This window comes from Cicer arietinum, chromosome 4 (genome assembly GCF_000331145.2).
Source record: "Cicer arietinum cultivar CDC Frontier isolate Library 1 chromosome 4, Cicar.CDCFrontier_v2.0, whole genome shotgun sequence".
NCBI lineage: Eukaryota > Viridiplantae > Streptophyta > Magnoliopsida > Fabales > Fabaceae > Cicer > Cicer arietinum.
The window spans coordinates 16,606,057-16,631,626 of NC_021163.2; the positions used below are offsets into that span (position 1 = coordinate 16,606,057).

The 25,570-nt window shown below is 32.5% G+C and overlaps 4 protein-coding genes and 1 pseudogene across 5 annotated transcripts in view; 4 read left to right on the forward strand and 1 right to left on the reverse strand.

Annotated features, from left to right (window-relative positions):
* Positions 1–852: 852 nt before the first annotated feature.
* LOC101513156 (uncharacterized protein At2g38710) lies at positions 853–11,060 on the forward strand. The gene is made up of 5 exons (XM_004497081.4): positions 853–1,224; positions 2,905–3,024; positions 3,359–3,473; positions 8,186–8,279; positions 10,582–11,060. The coding sequence occupies exons 1-5, from the start codon at positions 1,121–1,123 to the stop codon at positions 10,773–10,775; spliced, it is 627 nt and encodes a 208-aa protein (XP_004497138.1). The 5' UTR covers positions 853–1,120; the 3' UTR covers positions 10,776–11,060.
* Positions 3,480–8,179, forward strand: LOC101512828 (probable pre-mRNA-splicing factor ATP-dependent RNA helicase DEAH2; annotated as a pseudogene).
* Positions 11,061–11,203: 143 nt separating the features above from the next.
* On the forward strand, positions 11,204–15,279 carry LOC101513688 (omega-6 fatty acid desaturase, endoplasmic reticulum isozyme 1-like). 2 transcript variants are annotated; one of them, XM_004497083.4, is made up of 2 exons: positions 11,204–13,425; positions 13,850–15,279. In XM_004497083.4, exon 2 carries the CDS (start codon positions 13,878–13,880, stop codon positions 15,015–15,017), a length of 1,140 nt encoding a protein of 379 aa, XP_004497140.1. In that variant the 5' UTR covers positions 11,204–13,425; positions 13,850–13,877; the 3' UTR covers positions 15,018–15,279. The 2 variants fall into 2 exon arrangements, with proteins under 2 accessions (XP_004497140.1, XP_073223520.1); XM_073367419.1 differs by having other exon boundaries at positions 11,204–11,979.
* Positions 15,280–16,945: 1,666 nt separating this feature from the next.
* On the forward strand, positions 16,946–21,067 carry LOC101514023 (vesicle-associated membrane protein 727). Its single transcript, XM_004497084.4, has 6 exons — positions 16,946–17,087; positions 17,383–17,609; positions 18,157–18,355; positions 18,439–18,559; positions 20,522–20,584; positions 20,671–21,067. Exons 2-6 carry the CDS (start codon positions 17,420–17,422, stop codon positions 20,812–20,814), a joined length of 717 nt encoding a protein of 238 aa, XP_004497141.1. The 5' UTR covers positions 16,946–17,087; positions 17,383–17,419; the 3' UTR covers positions 20,815–21,067.
* Positions 21,068–23,971: 2,904 nt separating this feature from the next.
* The window catches only part of LOC101514354 (coatomer subunit delta-1-like), a 6,436-nt gene continuing 4,837 nt past the window's right edge, over positions 23,972–25,570 (reverse strand). The window contains exons 9-13 of the mRNA XM_073367613.1: positions 25,482–25,566; positions 25,242–25,395; positions 24,851–24,913; positions 24,673–24,769; positions 23,972–24,422 (exon numbers count right to left, since the gene is read on the reverse strand). Coding sequence (XP_073223714.1) covers positions 24,333–24,422; positions 24,673–24,769; positions 24,851–24,913; positions 25,242–25,395; positions 25,482–25,566 — 489 coding nt within the window. The 3' untranslated portion in view covers positions 23,972–24,332. The remainder of the gene's footprint in view (positions 24,423–24,672; positions 24,770–24,850; positions 24,914–25,241; positions 25,396–25,481; positions 25,567–25,570) is intronic.

The window sequence follows — 25,570 nt, forward strand, 5'->3', positions numbered from 1 at the left end:
TATTTTAAGAAGATTGGACAAAATGTTTGAACATGATTAACTAAAGTAACATTCTTTTTACAAAAATAAATGATATTTTTTGATTCAAAGTGTTTACTAATTCTATGCATTATAAATTTAAAGTTGTTAAAAACAAAAATGATGAATTTACGAACTAATTTAGAAGAGACAACACTAATATTAATTGTGTATAATGGCAATATGCCCACATATATCACAAAATTAAAAGTTTTTGGAATATTTATACCTTTAAATTTACAACGTTAAGACTATCAAATTTATTGATTGAAATTTGTAAGAATTAAAATTGATACGACAAATTCATTCAAATGAACATTGCAAACAAAACCACTAAAGAAAAAATATGAAATAAACTAAAGTTTAATTACAGTTTCAGTTCTTCTATTTTTATCAATTCAAATAATTGACCTTCTATTTTAGAAGTTGATAGTTTTTATATTTCTTTCAAATTTTTGAATTAAAAAGTATTAATCTTACATATTTTAAATTATATAACATACGATATTATGACATAGAACCATTTAAATGCATTGATTATTTATATATCATTAATTAAATTATAAAAAAAACAATTATGAAATTAAAAGTTAAATTTTTTAAAAAATTTATTATCATTTTATTAATATTAATTATCATCTATCATTATAATATATACAATATTATCTAAATTATTCACATTATAATCTTTTAATTAAAAAATAAGAATGATAATTAAAACTATCAAATTTTTAAATAAACGTTGAATTTTATGAATATGTAAAAATAGAAGATTAAAATTGCATCAAAGCATAATATTAAAAGTGGTTTAAGTTTTATTGAGAAAATAAATTAGTAACCTGCGTAAAGAGCACGTTGCTTGAAAGGAAATGGAACGAACCAGCACCGAATAGAGCGAGTAGTGGAAAAGTAGAAATCTGATTCTAACTATTTAGGGTTCTGACTTCCAAACTCTCTTGCATCATTATTGTGTACTACTATATCCAAACAACATCCGATTCAGAAATTCGATTCCACGAGACTCTTGAAATCTCTTCTTAGTAATTCATAAACCAATTAGAAGAAAAAAAATAACAATCAAGAAAATATTGAAAACTAAAAAATGGTGACGGCGACCAAGGAAATGGTTGTTTACTGTTTTGACACTCTCGTTGCTCACTACACTGGCGAAGAAGTTCTTCCTCCTTCCTTCGAGGATGGTCAACAGTAATCCCTCTCTCTCTCTCTCTAGATATTAACTAATTGCATGTTCCTTTTAATTGTATTAATTCAAGGGTTAATATGTCTTATTTTTTGATGTGATATATTTTTTAAATTTATGCGATGTTGATGAAAGTTCTTTTAATTTCCCCCTTTGTGTTTGTGAGTGAATTTAATGAATTTAACTTTATTTGAATTCTGCATATTTATGTATGGAGTGGAATAAGTTATGACGAAAGTAGTTGAAAAACCGTAAAATCTCTGTCGGTGGTGAGTACTAGTTGAAAAACCCCAAAATCTTTGTTTGGTTTATCAAAATTGAAGTATATATTCTTCTAATGACAGATTGGATATGGAAGCATGCAATATTCATGTTTCAATATTTAACCCAATTATATCTAGACTTTTGATGCTACGGCATTTATCCTAGATAAGAATTTGATGCATTCATATTGAAGATGCTTCTCAAAATCAACCAAATTGAAGATTGACAGAAATAAATTTGTATATGAACACCCTGAATTTCAGCTTCTGATTTTGTCTTATTTTTAAATATGTTCCCAAATGTTTTTTATTAAAACTAATGGAAGTATCATGGACAATCTGCAACTTAGAGAGAGCATCACCTTGATCATGGTTTCAAGCCTAATTCACCAAAGGTTCATATTTAGGATGAGAAATCTATGTAGCCTGAAAGTTTGAGAGCTTTGCTTTATGACTACTAGATTGTATACAACTAAGTGAAATTGGATTGTGATCTGAACCATAATCCAATTGATCATAACAAAAGTTTGATAAGGGATTTGTTTGAACATTTTTTGCTTACCAACTGATTAGACAGGATCTAGTTTTTGGAAAATTTGAGTAATTTACCAAAAACATGTAAGAATAATCTATCTGCACTGTACTTAGTCAGTTAGTCTTGCAGTTCTGACAGATACTTCCTTAGCTATTAGTTTTTATAGAGTCAGAGGATTTGGTCACTTGGGTTTCACATTTGCATGGCAAATATAAGTTATTGTGACACATCAGTCTTACATGTGATATTTGTAAAAACAAACCAGTCTTACATATGACGTGTTGTACCGTGAACTAATTACTTATGGATTATACTGACATCAAATCAAATAACAAAAAGAAAATGTTGCAGTTCAGTTTTTTAATAATTATTAACTTATAAGATGTTTAGATGGTCATCTATGCATGTAAACTTGATGTGTATGTGTTAGATCTGTTGACATATTTACACGAAGAATACCTTTTTTATAGAATATAAATTTAACAAATGCAACAATCGGATCATATTATATTTTTTGATACAATCAAGTATAAAGTTTTTGGAAATTAAATAGTTTTTGAATTATATAAATTATAAAATTTGCAGCCTTGATCTACTTATTGAGAACTTTTATTTCAGCTGTTTGGTTAGTCAACTCTGCATTCCCCAAACATGTGTCTGTGTTGTTCTCTTTGTGTCTTCCCTTTGATAAATGTTTGTCATTTATGTTTTATTGTAATATGCCATTCTATTCTTGGAATGAGCATTATTATATACTTTGGTTGTTTAAAGGTTTTAAGACTTCCATTATTGTTTTTAAGAACAAAAATATTTGTCCTCTAAACAAGTCATAATTTATATTTGAGCACTAAAACATTTTCGTTTGAGTTGATTTTGTTTTGTTTCAGCCCATTGTTTGTTACTTGGAAGAAAGTGGTAAATGGTGGAGAGCCTCGTCTTCGCGGATGCATTGGTTCTCTACAAGCACGTGGCTTGATCAATGGCTTCAGAGATTATGCACTGACTAGGTTTGTTGATGTGTTAGTAAAAAGACGGTTCATTAGAAAGGCACCTTCTTGTAGTGAACTTAATGAACATGGTTCTAACTGCGAGATTACATATAATTTACCAAGGATAGAAGACTATTCCAGTTCTAAATAATACATGCATATAATTTTTTAGCTTAATTACAATGGCATTTTGAGAATAAATGTTCATTGTAGTAGTGAGATATCATGTTCCCTTTGCTCTTGGAAAAATTTCCAGGCAAGTGTAATTTAACTGTCAGCTTTCTATACTCTACATTTGAGTGGCCTCAAAGCTGTATATTTCTCACTTGTCCATCTTTTCCTTATGTTGCAGCGCTCTCAGGGACCGCAGGTTTCCACCGATACAGGCTAAAGAGCTTCCTTCTTTGGAGTGTACAGTCTCTATTCTTACTGACTATGAAACTGCTAATGATTACCTTGATTGGGAGGTATGTACTAATTTATTTGCTCTGATGTTTCGATAGAAAATGTTTGTAGAAATGTTATTTCACCTATGTAGTAGTCTACTACTTCCCTATTTGATTTAGCAATGGGGTCAGTTATTTTCACTTTTATCTTTTATTATTTTAGAGGATGGGGAAAAGGACTGCAATGGTGGCCAAGCATTTAAAATTGTAGCAAACACAAAAGCAATTCCATTTTCTTCATGTTCTAGCCTTCTAGGGACTCCCACTCTCCCAATTATTCTTTTTCAACACCTGGAGATCACATGGTTTGCCTTGTGCAGTAGTTGGAATTGTCACATGACCAGGAGGTCTCCAGTTGTGGAATCAGGCTCTTACAAATGAAAGTAAGGTCAACTACAATAGATCCACAATGGGTCTAACCCTGATATGGACCCCCCAAAGACCAATTTGTCCTTTTTCAATTTTAACATAAATCTATTTTGTCCTTGTCTCTACTTAAGACTGTTAGAATATTAGAAAATATCTTATAATATCTATTATATTATATTAGAGTATCTTGAATTATTCTCTAGGATCAATTTATAATCATAGAGATATCTTAGAATATCTCTCATTATTATTATGATTTATTCCTGATTTAGGATTGAGTCTATGTTTTTTTATAAATAGAGATTAGTATTGAGTCTTTTGTAATCAAGTCAGCATTAAGCTATTATCAATAATATTCAAACCCTTATTATTTTCTCTCTTCATTTTCTCTAAAATCTCACAACTTCAACATGGTATCAGAGCCTATTTCGATCCTCCTTGAACGATCCTGCCTCTATTCCGCTGCCGAGTTCCCAACAACTAGGGAATATAATCATAGTTTCTCTTTTCTAATCCTAATTCCGGTTTACCCCTTCTTTGTAGCTTTTCGTTTATTTTTCAGCAGATCAGTCGCAGCATTGTGCATCGCGTGGTACTGTTCGTCGCATCGTGTTGGTACTGTCCATCTCGATACTTTTCATCTAAAAAAACATTAAGTTTCTCCACCGTATCCCTTATCCATTCCGATCACCGGCGGGTTTATCCTTAGTCTATTTAAACACATAAGCTCTCTGGCCGAAACCCTAAAACCCTAATATTTATCCCTAACTAACGTTGGCCAGGCCTGTGTATTTTCTAGGGGTTTCGTTTCACTCACAGTTCCCAATATATTATTATTGTGGAATTTGTGGAAAGATATATTCGTATATCGCTGAAACGGTGCCTAATAATTGAAGATAATTGGGGTTTGGATGGGTACGGAGAGGAAGAGGAAAATGAGTTTATGCGAGGTCGTGGACGACTCTGCAGCTAAGATGGTGAAAACTAACGGCGTTTAAATTGGTAACAGCCTTATAAACCGATGGAACGGTAAAGCTTACTCTCAAAGATACTATGAAATTTTGGAGAAGAGAAAAACCCTACCTGTTTGGCACCAAAAAGAGGATTTCTTGCAGGTTTTGAGGGATAACCAGACTTCGATTCTTGTTGGTGAGACTGGTAGTGGAAAAACCACACAGATCCCTCAGTCTGTTTTGGAAGCTATTGACTTAGAGACAGCTGATAAACGCAAGAAGATGATGATTGCATGCACTCAGCCTCGTAGAGTGGCTGCAATGTCTGTTTCTCTCCGTGTGGCCGAAGAGATGGATGTGAGTATTGGTGAAGAGGTTGGTTATAGCATCAGATTTGAAGATTGTAGTAGTGCAAGGACTGTTTTGAAGTATCTAACAGATGGTATGCTTTTGAGAGAAGCAATGACAGATCCACTTTTGGAACGATACAAAGTAATTATTCTTGATGAGGCACATGAAAGGACTTTGGCTACTGATGTGCTATTTGGCCTTCTAAAGGAAGTTCTTAAAAACAGACCTGACTTGAAGTTGGTTGTTATGAGTGCAACACTTGAAGCTGAAAAGTTTCAGGGCTATTTTTTTGGAGCCCCGCATATGAAAGTTCCTGGAAGGCTACATCCTGTGGAAATCTTTTATACTCAGGAACCAAAAAAGGTTTACTTGGAGGCTGCTATTAAGGACAGTGGTGCAGATTCACATGTGTGAACCTCCTGGAGACATACTTGTTTTTCTCACTGGAGAGGAAGAGATAGAAGATGCGTGTCGCAAAATATCTAAAGAAGTTGCAAATTTGGGGGATCAGGTGGGCCCTGTAAAAACAGTACCATTGTATTCTACTCTTCCCCCAGCTATGCAGCAGAAGATTTTTGAGCTAGCTCCACCTCCAGTAAAATCGGGAGGCCACGCTGGAAGGAAAATTGTGGTATCAACGAACATAGAAGGAACTTCCTTGACAATTGGTGGTAAAGTCTATGTTATTGATCCTGGATTTGCTATGCAGAATGATTTGTTTGAGGATAGCCTTAGAGCTGTAGGAATTCAAGGAGTAGAAACCGACACAAAGTTGTATGTTTCCAACTTGGACCGTGGAGTAACCAATGAAGATATAAGGGAACTTTTCTCTGAGCTTCGAGACTTGAAGCACTATGCTGTTCAATTTGACATTGAGGAATCTGCTCAGAATGCAACTGATAAGTTAAATGGTTCTGGTCAGTCTAATGGTTATGGTTTTGTTCAATTTAATAATGTTTATGTGAAAAAACCTATCTGAGTGGATGAGTTGACAAAGGTATTTGGAGAATATGGCACCATTACTAGTGTTGTTTTGATGAGAGATGCAAATGGTAGATCAAAGTGTTTTGATTTTGTCAATTTCAAAAATCCAGAAAATGCTGCTAATGCTGTGGAGGCATTGAATGGGTGTCCTGATTCTGGGAATAGTGGTCCCATAGATTGTGGTGTCCGTTGGAAGTGGACTGTGGGATTATATTTTTGGTGGAGGAAACTCTCCAGCCTTTACCCTGGCAGCTGTTGCAACCCTTATGAGTGGGCTTTTAACTGACAGGTTTGGAAGATTTGCAATTCAATTGATGGGATTCTTCTTGGTGCACAATTATTTCTCTTCGATGGTTCCAAATCTGCCCCAACTCTCCAATTTTGATCAACGAAAATATGTGTCATTGTTCAAAAAGCCGTTATCTCTCTTGTTTTGGACGCATTTTCTTATTCCGTTGATCGATCACGACTTCGTTTCGTTAGAGTCGCGCTGCTTCTTTTTCGGTGTTTATCATGCAATTTAGTTATTATTAATAGATTACAATAGTGGCTTATATTCCTACCGACAATCATTCTGGTGGTGTCCCTTTTTCCACATATGAATTATATTAGTGATGACTTCTTCCGTTGGTGGTTATTCTAACGGTGTCTTTTATTTTCACGACTTACTTTATCTTGGCAATTTGTCCCAGATGCACTGGCCTTGCTTTTCTCTCTTTGAAGCACGCCTCTCTCCTTGAAGCAGATTCAAGTTTAAATATTAAGTCTCCATTATTATTGGTTTGAAGCTTCTAAATGCAGTTTTTTAGAAGAACGGAGCTTGCTTTGTTCAATTGCCTGCCATGAATTTCTCTCAGGCTGATGATCAATCAGACTATCTGGCTAGGCTATATTTATAGCAATTCTCTCCGACTTCACATGCATCCCTGAGTTGCCTCTCCATCTTTTTAATTATTTTGTAGAGCAAAACATTGTTTTCTTGTAATATTTTATAAAACATTAGCTTGAGGGGGAGTGTTAGAATATTAGAAAATATCTTATAATATCTATTATATTATATTAGAATATCTTGAATTATTCCCTAGGATCAATTTATAATCATAGAGATATCTTAGAATATCTCTAATTATTATTATGATTTATTCCTGATTTAGGATTGAGTCTATGTTTCTCTATAAATAGAGATTAGTATTGAGTCTTTTGTAATCAAGTCAGCATTAAGCTATTATCAATAATATTCAAACCCTTATTATTTTCTCTCCTCATTTTCTCTAAAATCTCACAACTTCAACAAAGACATAACTTACATTTGAAATTTTGGACATTATGGTATCATTTATCCGTAATCCATGTAGCTGACCCCGTTTAAATAAACATCATAGCTTATTTTATCATCTTGTATGTGAAAACAATCTAAACTTATGGTAAGATGTTCTTAGCCTATTAGATTTGGAGGCTGTTGTTCTTATTCACAATGCTTGATGTTGAAAAGATAAATTTTGCTGTATCATGTTTTAAGAAGATTTTTTAGCACTAAGTTGTATACAGTTCTGTAAATTTTTACAACTTATCACTTGTTTTCATTATTCATCTCTTTAATCTAACTCACATGTTAGAAAACAAGTAGAATGAAAGTATCGTGTGATTCCTTCACCCACCCTAATACTTATAATTGAAGTTTACATTTCATGCTAACCCTAGGATGACTCAAACGTCTTTTAAATTTAATCTAGATGAAAATGTTGCCTTGTAGTAAAAAAGCTGACCCTCTGGAACATAAATTAACTTAAAAGTTGGATGTGGAAGGTTAGGCTAAATCTAATATCTAATCAGATAACACAAGTCACCACTGACTTTTGGGTTATTTTTCTGAGCCTGTTTGGGAGGATTTGATTTGTATATTGCTTTTGAGAATTTTTTACTAGGAGCTCCGAGATGGAGGTGGTGAGGTCTGTAATTTAGAAAGCGGACAGGGAGAAGGCTCTTGGTTTTGATGGCTTTTGCTATGCTTTTTTTAGATCCTTTACATTGAATTGTCTTTCGCACATTTAGATTCTGCTAGTTTCTTTCTTGCAGGTAGGAAAACATGGTATAATTATTGAATTTTCTGATCCTGACTATAACACCAGGCGAAGTGCCACATACCTGCCTGAAGTGGCTGCCCAGGAAGGTAACTTATGTTCACCCATTAAGCATTGTTTAACATTTGGAAAGTGAAGTTAGTAACTAGATTGCAATGCACACAAAGTTGCCATCGGTATTTTGTTTTAATTTCAACAGAGATTTCATTAGGAAAAAAGAGGTAAAGTACATGTGAAAAGAGGATAAGACGCAATTCAGAACTGAAAAATAAATAATATAGCAGAGAACTAGAAAAATCATAAATTCAGAGCAGCCACACAATCTATATTCATATCTTTAGATGGTAACACCTTTGAAAGCATCAAATTAGCATAACTTCAATAAGAAACCACTGATGCAATCCTATCGCATAGCAAGTTGAGAATCAGAGGGCAATTTTTGTGTACTTTTGGCTAATGACACTACACCTAACAGTTGGGGTCACTTCTTAAAATTAAGGCTTAATTGCAATTTTGGTCTCTCTATTTTAGTTGAATCACAAAAGTAGTTCACCCATTTTGTTTCTCTCCAGTTTTGGTCCCCTAAATTGAATTTTAGTCTAAAACTTGATGAAGTTTCATTTTTTTAAGTCGCACACACCATTAATGATCATAGATTTCAAGTACAATTGTTGCACCACGAGATCTTGAGGCATGATGTGATTTAAATAAACGCAAAAAAACTGAAACTTCATCAAGTTTTGGACCTAAATTGTGTTTGGGGGACCAAAACTGAGGAGAAACAAAATGAGGGGACTACTTTTGCGATTCAGCTAAAATAGGGGGACCAAAACTGCAATTAAGCCTAAAATTAATCTAGCAATTCGTCCTTACTTGCATTCCCATGTCCTCTCGACTGGAAGCATTAACAATTATATGATATTTTTTGCCTAGTGGCACACCCTTGATTACATAAAATGCAGAGTTCATCTACACAACTGTTCCAAAGTAGGAGTCCAGAGCTAATACTGTCCAAAAATCCCAAACCAATTGTTCCATACAGAAGTAGCTGCCTTATTATAATGTAAAAATCAAGTCTCCTTCAGTTTTGTCGCATAGTTATTCAATCTCTTCCTAGTTATAAGTTCATTTAAGCTAAAATGCAAGGAAGCGCCTAGAGGCAGTTTCAGAAAACCTGCATGAGATTTGAAATTCAGCACTTTGACTCCTTAAACTTGCCAAATTTTGCGACAATTTTTGAAGTTGACCTATGACATGAACCCAATTCACACAATAGCAATTAACAGAGAAATTAGATCATTAATGGAAAAACAAAATTATATTTATTTCTGAAAGTAAAAGATAATTGCATAAGGATGAGTATCCTAATGCCCACAGAACCAAGCTCCTACAGAGAACAAAGTTCTCTGCCCATAACTGACACAAGTTGCTTTCCCAGATACCCTCTCACTCTTCCTAACCTCTTAGGTAAAACCTCCTTGTTATACTTTGTCCCCCTTTCATCTTCCACTTGGATGCTTCTATCAGTAGTCAGATTTGGGCTAATCATCCAATGATCTTGATATGGAAATCCTGTTTCATCTGATTGGAAAATGCTATGCTTGATATTATACGTCCCTATGCTATCCTTCAAGGGTACTTTTGTTGCTAGCATCTTTATAACCGAAGGGTGAATTACAATTCGAAGCAGAAACCTTTTTTGAATCAACACTGATGTTTGTTGAGGTTTGATGCTCACAGCCAAACAAAGTGAAATTAGGGAACAACCAATCGGATTTATCACCTTTATAATCTTCAGAACTTTTCCAGCCCTCCTTTCAACTCATGCCTCAAAAGCAAAGTAGCCGAAGAAGAAAATAGTCTCCCTAGTATCAAAATCTATTTTCCTTGATTTAGTATTCCAACTGTTGCTTACATACCCACTGTCTTTTCATCTCCACCTCATTGCCAACAAGTTGTTTCCCTTGAAACGAGGACCTCTGTTTTGAGTCCTCGAAAACAGGTGTAGTATTGCCATCCATGAAGAACACTTTCTTGAGCTTTGGGAAAGTCTCATGTAAGAAGTAGAGTAAATGGTAGAGTATATGCTATAGGAAAATGGAATTTGGGAAACAAACATTAGAATTATGGAAACAGTTCGAGTGTGCACAAGCTGGGAATGTAATTTACTTTGATTAGAGAACCTGCCACTTATTACAGAAAACAAGAATTCTTTTTTTAAAAAAAAAATTTACCAATTAAGATATTAAGAATGTTACTCTCAGTTTTAATAATTTGTATGATCTTTCTCGTTCCTTATTTCTTAGGTCCCCTTACCTAATTATTTGTGGTGAAAAATGGATGAGAGAACAATGTGTATCCCGTGCTTATCCTTGTTTGCTTGGATTTCAGGTTGGACTCAAATAGAAGCTATTGATTCTTTGATACGTAAAGCAGGCTGCAATAGTACAATCACGGAGTCACTCAGGAAGGGAATACACCTAACCAGATACCAAAGTACCTTATTTACTATGCACTATGGTGAATATGTTTCATATGTGAAACAGACAAGAAGTGCAGCCCCATCCATCGTTGGAGCTAAGTAACCTAGCTAGTCATTTTTCCAGACATTTTCTAATATGCTTGCATAGCTTTGACAGTAAAAGAAGGAATACAATGGTGCAAATTTGTTTTCTTAGCTCTTTACAGTCTTCAAATTCATTTGATTATGAAGAAATTGGTCAACATACTTGTATTAATCAATTCAGTAGCTTGGGAAAGCTGCAGCATTGTTGAACCGTTTGATGTCAGTCTTGTTTAAAATTGGAATTTTTATTCTGTCTCCCTTGAGATGTTTCATGTTCATAATTGATATCTGGAATTTTAATTTCTCCCGGTAGTGAATCATGAATGATGATCAGTATTGTTAATTACTAACTAGATAAAGAAGTGCATGATAAATTAATGGGGATCACTTGTGTACTTCGACAAATCAATGTACATGGACTCTAATAACAAAACAATAACCATTCAATTGTCATTGTTTTTGGGGTTATTCTTAAATCTGAAGCAAGGGATGAGTAATTGTTTTCTTACAACATGCTGGATTATTTCCATGTAATTTCATGCCATTAAGTAACCGGTCGTTTTGGCCAACTGAGAGTTGGTCCAGTTAGGAAAAAGTTGAGTCATACTCTATAATGGTATGGTATACTTGATGTCTGTCAGTACTGTTAAGCTTTCACGATCCAATCACCTAATTTAAAAAAAAAAATTAATTGATCATTTGTCATCATAGGTACAAAGTATCTTGTTCTCGTTTATATATTAGGTATAGAAGTAAATTCTCTTAATTGAGTTTTATTTATTTATTTTATTTTATATGTAAGAGTAAAAAATGGAAACTAGTTAAAAATACATGAATCTCTTACCATTTAGACCATTCACATGTCGGAAAGTTTTCATTTATGTTTTTCATTTCAATTATTCTCTGGAATATCTGAAGATTCCTGATTCAAATTAATTTGTTCCATTCTCGTGAATAACGTCCTTTGTGTTGTTTCTTTTTCTTGTAAATGTAATGGAGCGAAATCTTAAGGATTCTTTGCTTTTTGTCATTATTTTCTCTTGTTATTTTCACCTTTGTGCCTTCTTAATTAAGACTGGAATTTTAGTTTTCCAAGGAATTTAAGATATCTGAAAAGTGAAAAGTGGATACAGTTAAAAGCACCACATCTGCTTTGATTGCATGTTATGTGGCAGTGCCTAGTGTAGTGTGTGTGCTTCACACTGACAGTAACTGCTATCCTGGTATCATATTATTTTTCTATACATCATTTTTTCTAGTACTTATTCTTCTATACTCTGTTTGAAACCAATATAAATTACAAAGGGGCTGCATATTTATTCTTTATTGTTATTAATTATATTCATACTAGAAATTTATTGCCATTTCATTTAGTATTTATTTTTATTAAAAAGAAAAAATTTCGAGGAAATATTTCTGTATGAATTGATGTGTGTGGCCACTGTATCATACGATCATGTATGCAACAGAGAGCACATTGGTTTTAATGGCAGTTTGTGCAAATTGGTCTGTCAGAAATCACAATCACACTGTCCCTCTTCACTGCCTTGTGTTTTTCTTGTCATTTGTTTGGTTTGCATGTTAACCTTACAAACATATATTTGTTTATGTATATTAGATTCACACACGTATACTAAACCAGTGGACCTCAAATCATTCATTCCCTTACAGCTATTTAGTGAAATTAGTGACCTGTGCATGAGAGTTTGTGACACTGCAACCTTTTTCAAAATTGCACCTTGAAACTCTAGTGATTAACCTTGTTGCACTGTGTTCCTTGTTTGTTTCTTATTGACAATGTTCCTGTAGCCTTTCAAACTTCCAAGAGGAGTTAACATCACCGAAGATTCTATATTCTCTGTTTGTATTGACTTATTTGAACTTATTTACTCACATAAACACTTGCAAGATTGTTTAAAAAAACTTATGACATGTTTATAAACTATTTTTCAACTTATTTTTATAAGATCTCCAGGATACCTTATACAAATATCTTATAACTTATTTGAAACAAGTTTGATTTTATTTTATTTTTAATAAATCCTTAATTAAGTATTTATTAAAATACTGAGTATGGTATATGTTAAAGTTAGTCTGTGCTGCAGGATATTTGAACTATAGTGTCTTTAGAAACTAGTATATTAGGAAACTCTTATTGGATTATGCATTTCTATCTCACTTTTGTAAAATTGGATGTGTGGAATAAGGAAGTTCTAACATTGGTTAACAATGTGTTTTAGTAAATTAAGTGCAAGATCCATGTAATTATTGTGTTAAGATTTTGAGTAAGGATGTGTTGTCAGTTTATTTTTTTTTTTTGTAGTTTCTCGTTTTTTGTCGGTTGATAAGGGTTTCTCTTCCCTTCACTTTCATCGTCCATCTCTAATAAGTGGTATCAGGGACGATGATTTTGTTGGGCTGTGTATTAGTTGACAGCGGTCTACGTATGGGCTTAGTCCATCGTTCACCAGTAATTTCATAAACATGCAAGGGCTTCTGCTCGAAGGAGGGTATAGAAATGTGAATATACATCTCTCCAAAACTAATGTTTGTTCTCAAGTACCTATACAATGCTTGTAATACGAAAAAATTTAGAAAACCTTTATTGATAAATAACTCGGTGTTGCCATTGATTCCACTTTTCGAATGGGGCAAAATTGATTTTCGAGGTATAAAATGATTTCGACATATTTGATTATTCTTGAGTATATTTTGTTATGACTCTCCTGTTAGATCTAGCTTGAAGTTAGAATTTGAAATTTTTGCTCTAAAAATTGCTTTTTAGTCTTAAATTTGCTATTATCCAACCCACTTTTATATAAATGTATCTGAACATAAATTATTTTACCTTCAACACATTTTCAACTAGAATCAATTCATTCAAATTTAATTTTTGTCATCTTAGAACCAAACTACTTTTTGTTGAGGTTCTTATTTTACTCACTATCATTTGTCACCACTGCCATTCATTCTGTACTTAACTGTGTCTCAAAATCAACGTAGTTCTAGTAATTATGTTGTATATTATATTTACACATTCCTATTCCTAGTCTCAACTTAACACAACTCCTTTATATACTTTCACATATACAGGTCCTATATCTAAACTTTTAAAGAAACAATGGGAGCTGGAGGCCATGCCACTGCCCTTAAACACAAGCATCAAAAGCCTCTCTCAAGAGTTCCACACACTAAGCCTCCATTCACTATTAGCCAATTGAAGAAATCAATTCCACCACATTGCTTTAAACGTTCCATCCTCATTTCATTCTCCTATGTTCTTCATGACCTTTCAATATCTTTCCTTCTCTACATTTCCACCACTTACTTCCACTTTCTTCCACACCCTTTTTCAATCCTTCTTTGGCCTATCTATTGGATCCTTCAAGGTTGCATTCTCACTGGTGTTTGGGTGATTGCTCATGAATGTGGTCACCATGCATTTAGTAACTATCAATGGCTTGATGATCTTGTTGGTTTCACACTTCACACTTCACTTCTAGTCCCTTATTTCTCATGGAAAATCAGCCACCGCCGCCACCACTCCAACACAGCATCACTTGAAAGTGATGAAGTTTTTGTCCCAAAACAAAAATCAAATGTTGGTTGGTATTTTAAGCACTTAAACAATCCATTGGGAAGAGCTTTTACTCTTTTAATCATACTCACATTAGGATGGCCTTTATATTTAGCTTTCAACGTTTCTGGTAGACACTATAACCACTTTGCAAGCCACTTTCACCCTTATGCTCCTATTTATTCTAAAAGAGAAAGACTTCTGATTTTTCTTTCTATTGCTGCTGTTTTTGCTGCTACTTATTTTCTCTACTTGATTGCAACTTTGAAAGGGCTTGTTTGGTTGATATGTGTTTATGGTGTGCCATTGCTTATTGTGAATGGTTTTCTTGTAACAATAACTTATTTGCAACATACTCATTTTTCTTTGCCTCATTATGATTCAAAGGAATGGGATTGGTTAAGAGGTGCTTTGGCAACTGTGGATAGAGACTATGGGATTTTGAACAAAGTGTTTCATCATATAACTGATACACATGTGGCTCATCATATTTTCTCTACAATGCCACATTACCATGCAATGGAAGCAACTAATGCAATGAAGCCTATATTGGGTGAGTATTACCAATTTGATGATACGCCTTTTTATAAGGCATTGTGGAGAGAAGCTACAGAGTGTCTCTATGTGGAACAAGATGAAGGAACTTCTCAAAAGGGTGTTTATTGGTATAGGAACAAGTTTTGAGAGTTGAAAAAAATCATGTCTTGTATCAGTTAATTAAGAAGCTAAATAAGTTGATTTGTCATGTAATGAACTAGTGTATTAGTAGTATTATGAATTTAGTTTTTTTTTTTAATTAAAAAAATGTGGAAAAAGTGAGGTGTTTTGAATAAGTTTGTTGTAATCATGGTTATTATTATAATGTAAAAATAACAGTGTGTGGAAAGAGTCTTGTGATTATTTGTATTAGTGATAATTTTTGTGTGTTTATTGGAAGTAGTTAGGGTATACAAGTGGTTGTTGATACCATGACAAGTTTAGATCTTTCCCTTGATTTGGATTTTAGGATATTTGATTGCAGCTTCTAAGGTTCTCTCACTTTCCCTTGGGGCTTTTGTTCTTCTTTTTTGGATCTTTGTTTGCTTGTTCTTTAAGCTTTGAGCCCCTTCATTTAAAAAAAAAAACTTATTACTACTACTATTATTTTGTAAAGGTATTCAAAATCTAGTTCTTGGAGACCCCTTAGTTTAATTTTTAAAGTCTATAGTAATTTAAAGCCAAATTTTAAATTAAGTTAATAGATATCAAGAGTAATATTGCTTGTTTAAAAAGAATTTAGAATAATATTGCCATGGAATAATCTTTATTTTTTTTAATAACCATTACACCGTTAATCTTAATCCAATAAAAAAAAAAGGAAATTTAACTTTATAATTTTAAGGAACAAAGTACAAATTTTTCAAAGTAAATTATAAAATCATCATTACTATCACTTTAATTTATAATAATTTTTATTTTTATTTTTTTAAAAGAGGTAAATATAAAATCTCATTTCAATCGATTAGTGGTAGAGTGCGTGGTGGTCGAATATCCAAAGATCACTCTATCACTTTAGTTTGAATCAAGTGGTTAGAGAACTAAAATATAGACTCTATTTTTATATGCAAATACTGGTAAGATAACGTGGTTATGTTAGTTTTTCATGTTTGAATTTGAGACTTCATTTCCTTTGTAAGATTCTTTAGTCTTTGTTTTGAGAATTTGGAAGAGAAGAGAGAACTTTGAAGGGGTTGAAAATAAGAAAATAGAGATAAATTTTCTACATTAAAAGAGTTGTTTGTAGAAAATAATATAAGAATGCTTATGATTATTAATATTTAGAGTATTATAATAATATAGATATGATTTTGAATAATTAGTTTAAACCTTCCAAAGTCCTTCTTTAATACAATTTTTTATTTCTCGTGTAATATGAATATTTTGTATTACGAGAAAACAAACATTTTAAAATTTTCGTCTTATAAAGTTCTTCTTTTCTTCTATTTCATTTTTAATTTATTCTAAATCTTTTATCTCCTATCTAAATATCCAAATAAAACATTAATGTATTTTAATTTATCAACTAAACTACTTACGAAATTTGATTCCTATGGAATCTCCGTTTAATATTGGTTATAAAAATAGTTTATTAATTTCCCTTTGTCAGATCAATAATTACACTACTATATAAATTTATACTTTATTAATTTTTTTTATAAGTTTTTTGAATTGCCCAGAGAGTCTTAATTTTTTTCCTAAGAGATATTATTAATTTATACAATTTCATATAAAATCGATTGTGTTTATTTTTATTATAAATAAATATTGGTGGTTGATAATTAGTTAGAGACGAGAAGAGTTATTAACGTTAAAGATCAAATCATAAACTTTTTTTAAAAGTTTTTTGGTCTAACTCTTATCATTAGACTACATATTCTATTCTAAATGGCTGATAATTCAAATAATAAGGATTATTTATCTCATAGAGTTCAAATATCCTAAATGAAAATATCAGATTAATTTTATTACAAATAAAAACATAAAATTGAAATACAAGCACAGATTATTTTTCCACAAAAAGTTATTATTATAATAAATAAATTTTAGTAAGAAAATGGTTTTGTTGAAATTTGATCTTACTAGAATGTTAGTTACAGAGAAGTCCTCGACCACGTAGCTTGACGAAGCGAAACTGATAAAACTAAAAGCGCTGTCATTATTAATACCTTCCTCATTTCTTCTTCGATCAAATCCGCAACATCAATTTCACTTCAGGTTCTTTTTCTTTCTTCTCTTTTCTCAATTTCAATTTTACTTTCCTAATTTTACCCAAATTCGTAATTTCCTCATTACATCACCCACTTAGGTCTTCTGCTGTTTCTTTTGCTAATAAATTTAAAGGATCGGAGACGAAATTGGATTTTTGAGCAACTTTTTCATACAATCGTTGCTTTTATTGCAATCTTGTTGGGGAGGGTTTAGTTTCTAACCTCAATTAGTTAGGGTTATTATAATTTGCCTCTTTAATTGGTGGGTCTTTCTGATTAATTAATTTTGTTATTTATTACAGCTTGGTTAGGTTGTTGTGGTGATTGTGCGAATTGGAGATGAGTCAAAGGGGTTTGATATATAGCTTTGTTGCCAAAGGAACTGTTGTTTTAGCAGAACACACTCAATATACTGGAAATTTCAGTACCATTGCTGTTCAGTGCTTGAACAAGCTTCCTTCAAATAGCACCAAATACACTTATTCATGTGATGCCCACACCTTTAATTTCCTCTTAGACAATGGATTCGGTATTATTCAATCTTCCTGCTTGTTTTTTTATTGTGTGTTCCTTTTTATATGCCATTTGTTAGAAAAAAAATGGTTCCTTTTTAAATGTCATTTTTAATGTTCAAAGTAGTATAAACTATTGTTTTGTCAAAATTATCTCAGAGAGAGAAATAAATGGGTTCATGTAATAATCTGGACGTTAGATTTGGGACACCGTATAAAATACAGGCAGAATGAGTGTGTTCACTACCCCAGGACCAAACTGAAGAGAGAGAGGAGAAAATTATGAAACAATTGAAAACCGTAACATTATACGGTGTCGGACATCACAATCTGATGTCCACAAATCATTTCTCTATAGTAAATCGATAAGGGCACTATATGAAAATGATAAATAATTTCATCAAAGGTAGCAAAATTTAATGGTTTCCTTGGTATGTACGTATGACCTTAAAACGAAAATTTAAAATGAACAGGTTTTTCTCATAGGTTTTTGAGCTCTCATATCAATTGGCCTTAACGAAATCTGCTGCTTTGAGCTCTCATAGGTTTTTCTTTGCTCTGCAGTTTTCCTTGTTGTTGCTGATGAATCAATTGGAAGGAGTGTTCCTTTTGTATTTCTCGAACGGGTGAAGGATGACTTTAAGCAGCGCTATGGTGCTAGTATTAAGAGTGCAAGTGACCATCCACTTGCTGATGATGACGAGGACGACGATTTATTCGAAGATAGATTTAGCATTGCTTATAATCTTGATAGAGAATTTGGGTTTGTTTATGCTTGATCCCTTTTTAAGTTTTCTGTTTGTCTTTGCGATGTTTGTTTTATAGTTTTGTTATGCTGTTACACAGGCCAATTCTTAAGGGGCATATGCAGTATTGTTTGACCCATCCCGAAGAAATGAGTAAACTGTCAAAATTGAAGGCTCAAATAACTGAGGTCAAGGGGATAATGATGGATAATATTGAGAAGGTATATGACACTAAACCTAATGACACACACACGGACACAATCTTTCAGCTCTGATACTTGGTGGAAATACTAACTAATTCATCTTTGGACATACTGTTATTTTTTTTCTTCCTGTAAATTATATATTAGCGATGATTACATTAGTATTGCAATACTGTTTCAAACTTGGTGTATTTTAATTTTGCTTCCTGGTGGGACTTGTAAAAAGTATTTAGATCTGCATGGCCTTTCTGAAGATTTATTTTTGTAGGCAATGACGTCATGATTACCTAATCAACTCCACCTAGTCAGTGTGAAAAATAGTTTGGTGATTGTTATATTTTCTTTCCTCTGGGAACTCGTGAGGCATTAACAGTATGAGAGTTTGACTTGGATATTATACTTTGAAAATGACACACTTGACATTCACCAAGTTAGGTTTACAGTTATTCAATTGAGAAGTATCCACCCAACAATGTGAAGTATTTAGCTTCTAACTTCTCACTTAGTCCATTAAAATATTTATCATGGTTTACAGTTATATTTCTTTGGTTTGTAAGGCTTTGTGCAGAAAGGTGTCGTGTTTTCAAAATAATGGTTTATATGTTGCAAATTTATTGGATAAACTTGTCTTCTTTTTTGTGTGTGGTGCTATGATACTGGCTATTTTCAAGGTTTTAATACCCCCTACCTGTATTCACATAGCTTTGCTAGCTTTACTATGTTCTTTTATTGTTTGATCTTGTTTGCAAATCTTTCTCTTCCTCCAACACACATGCTCATATCGTGCATTTGCAATTGTGTTGGGTTGCATGCTTCTCAATTTGCAGCCTAGCAGATTTCGTTAAGGCCAATTGATATGGCAATGGCATTGCTTCACTCTGTTGTTGCCGATTTTCATTTTCAAGCTATTTACTATGATTTTGTTTTATATCAGGGCAAATAAACAATTTAGTATATTAAGATGGCAGTAAGCCATTTGACCCATGTTACTAACCCCACCTAATGGCCGTAAGCCATTTGACCCATGTTACTAACCACTCAACTACATTGCTCTTACATCTAATTCTCAAAATCCTATTATGAATAGGTCAAATGTACACAATCACCTTCATCTTATGCTAACCTTATGTTCAATAATAAAAAATCATAATTTTATGACTTTTCCTTAGTGCACTATGTGTATTGAACTGCTCAAGTAGGACTAGATGAAGACTGACGGTTGTGCCTTTATGCACGCATTTGTAAAAGACATGGAACTTCGGATCATTGGAGCAAAATTTTTTGGAAGGTTTTCTAGTAATAAAAACTATGAGTAATACTTTAGCACATGAATCATATATTATTATACTCTGGCTAGTAAAATTTTCACGATTCATACAAGAAATGTTTGTATTCATCCCATCTTTTGATTTTGAGGCACACTGAATAGGATTTGGATCCTATCGTATCACTGGATCAACTTGTTGGAGAGAGATAGACACAGATTTTGTTGTGTAGGAAAGGAACCAGCCATGACGTTGGTCCTTTAGCAATGTTTGAAATTGTCTTTATCTTTTATAACAGAATCTTCTCTTATATTTGACTAGATAGATTCCAGATCCATATTAAATGAAAATTTCCCTTTTAGGCCGTGGCTTTATAAGATTTGCTTGGGTTATATACTTTGGTGGTTGTGACAATTAGACCAAAGGGTTGGATGCTTACTTCCTTGTTAAGTAGACTTGCTTAAATTGGGATACTGTAGAGTGTCTAAGTCTAGTTGGATACTTAAATTGGGATATACTCTACTTTTATGCTAGATGCTTATCAAGGCAATCTTTGTTGCCCTGTAATGAATAAAATTACCTATATATATGATTTTTATATCAGTTTCAAATCGGGAATCAGAAGAAACCATTTAAACTTTTCTACTATTTTCAGAAAATATGTTTTTTGAATATGAAGCACTTTTAAACATCATTTGGATTCTCTGTTTTGAAGGTTTTGGATCGTGGAGAGAAAATTGAACTTCTGGTGGATAAAACAGAAAACTTGCAGTTCCAGGTATTTAAAATTATCCAAATCCAAACATGTCTGATCTTTGAAGCAATCTACTGATGTGAATGTATTTATTTTGCATTAAAATTTAGGCTGATAGCTTCCAGAGGCAGGGCAGACAGCTGAGAAGGAAGATGTGGCTGCAGAATCTCCAAATGAAGCTGATGGTGGGAGGGGGAATCTTTATCTTAATTATAATATTATGGGTTATTGCTTGTGGGGGTTTCAAATGTTGATTGACCTATAAGAAACTAAGTCTCTATTTGGGCACATTAAGGGATTTACAAAATGATATATTCGACTTGTACATGGGATTCCACTAGTACATGGAATTTATGGATACTGTTTGTTATAGACTGTAATTAAGCTTGTTGCTGCTGGTTACTTTGAATCAAGCTCGTACATTAGCTGAGATAATAATTGGGGTAGTAGTGTACATCATCATAATGCTTTTACTAATTGTAGACTTTTGTCAAGCTTTCCCTTTTCTTTGTTGAAGTGTTTTTATATGTTTCGATTGAAAATGGTAACTAGACAGAAATTAAAAAGAGCTACCATAGGTTAGGATAAAATAATTCGTTGCCCACAGAAAATTATTAAATAATTCTATGTATTTTATTGTATTCAAAATAAATAAACAAACTTGTTTTATCATAAAATAAATTTAAACACTTTTTGGTTTATGAAGTGCTTTCCTCTTAATAACCCATAAAAGAGTGAACTATTATTTTTATTTACAAATCAAATTATTATATTCTTTTTATTTTGAAAATTAAAATTGAGTTAAACATGTATTTTGTCCCACTTTGTATTTGGCATCCATTGAACTAGAAATCCCAATATTTCTTTGCTGGAAAAACATGTTTGGGAGTTGGGACCTTATTTTCCTAGCAAATTGTGGGAGCAAACTACTATTGGCTAAGTATCTGAACAACTCACATAGGAATCCAAGTCCCTTAATACTTGACTACTATATATGCGTAGTGTTCTTTTGTTGTGTTTTTTTATCAATATATGCATAGTGTTTAATATAAATTAGAGTGGTTCCTCACAAAATCAATTCTCCTTTTTTATAAGGAATATAAAGGATCCTTTTCAATCCTAACAAAAATAAATCAAGATATGTTAGTCCTTTTACCAAAAAAAATATATATATATAATTAATTTCTTTCTTTATTTTTAAATCATGATTGAATTATGTGACAGTCAACCTATTATTATAATTGTTTGTGTGTATTGTAAACAAAAAAATCATATGATATTTAGGTCTCTGTAACTATTTTTTTGGAGACGATTTGATCCTCAGAATATTTTAAAATCTAAAAAAGTAAAAAATCGAAATATTGTTTGTTCTTTTTTAATTTTCACTCTGGTCTTTGATCATTAAATAATCAAGTTTGTTGAACTCTAAAGATCAAATTGATACTTCTATAAATTGTAGGTTTGAAGTTTTGTTACATATTCAAAGTTTGGTTCTCTATTTGAGAGATATTAATCGAAAGTATCTATTTAGTCGCTCATAACATATGAAAATACCAATTTAGTCCTTTAGAGTTTAATAAATTTGATTATTTAACTGTCAAAGAAGAAAGTGATCATTAAAGAAGATCGAATAATATTTAAAATTTATCAATTTTTTAATTTGTTTTTAAAATTTGGGTACCATATTGTCCCCAAATCATTTTGCAAGGATTAAAGGTCCCCTGATTATTGTTTACAAAACATGTGGATTTATGCATATCCAGCCACGGTTCAAAAAGCGAATAAAAAATCGATTAAAAAAAATAAATTGACAAAAGAACTAATATTTACCAGATTATTTTTGTAATGGACTAAAAAGGGTCATTATTTTTGTCACGAACTAATCTATCATCTGTATTTTTTGTAAGGGACTAAAATGGATCTTCACTTTAAATTAAATTAAGTAAGAATTTCATTTTGCTGACTTTCTTAAGAAGTGGATAGCACCACACGAGAGAAAAGGAGAAATTTATGGAGTTTTTCTATTTTCACTTGGGCATTTGGACTTCGCAAACACACATCACTTATTTTTTAATTTTTTAATATTACCCATTTTGGTGCCCTATATGAGAAAAATTTCGAAATTTTTTGCAGTCTCTGTTATAAGAGAAAATCACAAATTTTGGTCTCTTATTCAATACTCAATAAAAATCAACACATTTCACCGATGGGAGTTGGGTTAGAGTTCCACAACATGATGAACTCAGATTTGAATAGGATAGTATAGTGAAAGGAATTTATGAGAAATAAAAAAATAAATTGACATCTTTCATGATTGAGTCTCACATTTTCGAAGAAATATGACTATATTTAAAATAAACTATAAATATCAGTAGCATTTAATGATTCTATTGATAAATGATTTTTATTTCTTCTTATGTAAAGGACCAAAGGTAGTATAGTATTTAATAAGTATCCCACGTCTTCAATCTATCACCTAAAAGAAAATTACTAAATCAAACTCACAGTTCACTCTTTTTTTATGTTACTATTAGCTTTATATAACTACGTATCAAAAACATTTATTTTTTTAAAAGGTGATGCTAACATGTGTCCTTATATATTAAGAATTCCACAAATAAAAATTATATTTTGAAAAAATAAAATGTATAATTTTTTAGAAGAAAAATGCATAATTTTCAATATAAAATTTCTATCTTTAATATATAAAAAGTGCCCTAAGAGCACATATTAATATTTCTTTTATTTTGATACAATTTATTAATTAAAAGTGAGAAGAAAAAAAAATAGAGAGAAGGTGCTTATATAAACATCCTCTTTATAGACATTTAACTTTTTTCTCCACAATAGAAAAACAGCCATTGTGGATGCTTTAAAAAAAATTAATGTGGATCTTTCTCATATTGCAATTACACATTCATAGATCTATATATGCTTAATATTCTAAATTTCTTATCATAGCAAAGTGATAACATACTTAGATCGGGATCTTGAAAGTGGAAAGTTTACAGAGGCTTTAAAAAGAGCAATGAGATAAGAGAAAATAAAAAATCTCATACGTGATGAGTATCGGATGTAACTCGTGGTTTCGGTGAATGTAAAAGTCAACTGTGCAAACTTTCTCTTCCTTACTAAGGTGGACGTGGTCTATAGCGAAAACCACAAAGTTGTAAATCTTCTTGAGAAAAATTGTAATGTGGCCATCCACAGTCCAAATTTTCATTAGAAGTAGTAGTGTTCGAATCAACATGACTAAGTTAAAGAGTACACGACAGGTTTGCCCTTAAAATCCTCTTGGCTAATAGGATTGACTGTTGAGCCTTATATTGTATTACTCCCTGTTTGAATAAATAAAATCACGAAGTTTCAAATTGTGTCCAGTTGAGAAAGGTATTTTTTAAGAGATATAAATGGTAAATAAAAACATAATTTTAGCAAAGATTCCACATTACATACACAACTAGTAAGTTTACTACCATGTATTAGATAGTTGATGATCGATTTGCATTTGACTTGCAAGTCTTCGGAAAATTATAAGACTCAACACAAGAAAAGAGGGAGATGATAAATGCATTCTTCCACATGAGACACTCGACATAATAGTAAATACAAGTATCATATTTCGCTCCATGTCTTGAGATGTCGAACCGAAAGTATAAATTCATGAATAGTAGGTAACAGATGCTGCAACTAGAAGTAAAGCCTATTGATGAAAGAAATTCTGCTGTAAAAGCAAAACTGTCATAGAAGCTCAAAGTCAAGAGGAAATCAATCACACAACTTGGTAGTTTTCTGTTATCAACTGTGATCTCTGAGCATATTTGGGAATATTACCACCCTTAAGCGGTATGATGTTCGTAACCTGCAAAAGGAAGCAAAAGAATGGTATTGATTAAGATCCCATTACATCAATATTCAGGCAATAATATGTCAAATAAGATTCATAACTGCAGATGGCAGGCGGTAAAAGGAGTTGAATGAATATAACTTTAATTTAGACATGCAAAAGACTTTCCAGCCATACAAACATCTTCAGGTCAATAAATGTGTCTATTGCACTATGCATCCACTGCACCTAATAAATTTGAATGCCAAAAATAATCCATACGAACCTTCAGGTCACTAAAAGTCTCAGTTGCCGTAAAGCGAACTGAAATGGGAAAGAATGCTGACGAATCTGCTTGTGGAACAACAAACTCCATCGACCCACTGCCAAATATATTGTTGAGATCAGACAAAACACAACCAAAAATACAATGGTAATTTAAAAAGGTTCTAAATTTAGCATACCTGCGATTTGAATTATCAATCAGAAGGACAGACCACTCCAAAATGGAATTCCTAGAGTCATACCTGCAAAGCCAGTTTTAATAAAGAATTATAGAGTGCAACAATGTAAGATGAAACAAAATGATTTAGAACTACAAACAAAAGTAAAAATGATGTAAGTCATCAATTGATGATTTTGGGAGGGGAGGAGCATGTGGGAAAGCAAATTTAGTTCCATCAAACATTCTAATTCATGCAAATATGGTCAGTGGTTCAAAGCTTGCAAACATTTATCATGTGTAACAGATTCTACTAAACACCAGTTCATTTTTAACAAACTTCAACCCAAAACACAAAAGTCATGGTTGTCCCTAACAATCGTTCAGAGGAAGAATAACAACAAATTACAGACCTCCATTCTCCATCAATCTGACTAACAGATGGTGCTTCTCGAAGAGCTGGAAGAGGTACTGAGATCACAACATTCCGCAGATCAAACATTGATGAAGCTTCATATTCAATACTGACATAAGTTTCATTTCCAGAAGAAGAGGGCCAACAGTTGACTGCATTAGACATTTCCGAAACAATGTAAGTTCTTAATGCATGAACATCAAGTAGTTGGCCACCTCAATGATAGATATTAACTCACTTGTCAGTGGCACCATTGACTCATCGGTGCTTTGCATTCTCCACTTTAAAAGGCAAACACCTGCAGCATCACTGGCTTGCCCGGTAGGG

Coding starts and splice junctions, on each gene's coding strand:
- LOC101513688 (XM_004497083.4), top strand. CDS start 13,878: ATGGGAGCTGGAGGCCATGCCACTGCCCTTAAACACAAGCATCAAAAG.
- LOC101514023 (XM_004497084.4), top strand. CDS start 17,420: ATGAGTCAAAGGGGTTTGATATATAGCTTTGTTGCCAAAGGAACTGTT. Junction 17,610..18,156: donor CCTCTTAGACAATGGATTCG/GTATTATTCAAT, acceptor TTTGCTCTGCAG/TTTTCCTTGTTGTTGCTGAT. Junction 18,560..20,521: donor TGATGGATAATATTGAGAAG/GTATATGACACT, acceptor TCTGTTTTGAAG/GTTTTGGATCGTGGAGAGAA.
- LOC101513156 (XM_004497081.4), top strand. CDS start 1,121: ATGGTGACGGCGACCAAGGAAATGGTTGTTTACTGTTTTGACACTCTC. Junction 1,225..2,904: donor TCCTTCGAGGATGGTCAACA/GTAATCCCTCTC, acceptor GTTTTGTTTCAG/CCCATTGTTTGTTACTTGGA. Junction 3,025..3,358: donor AGAGATTATGCACTGACTAG/GTTTGTTGATGT, acceptor CTTATGTTGCAG/CGCTCTCAGGGACCGCAGGT.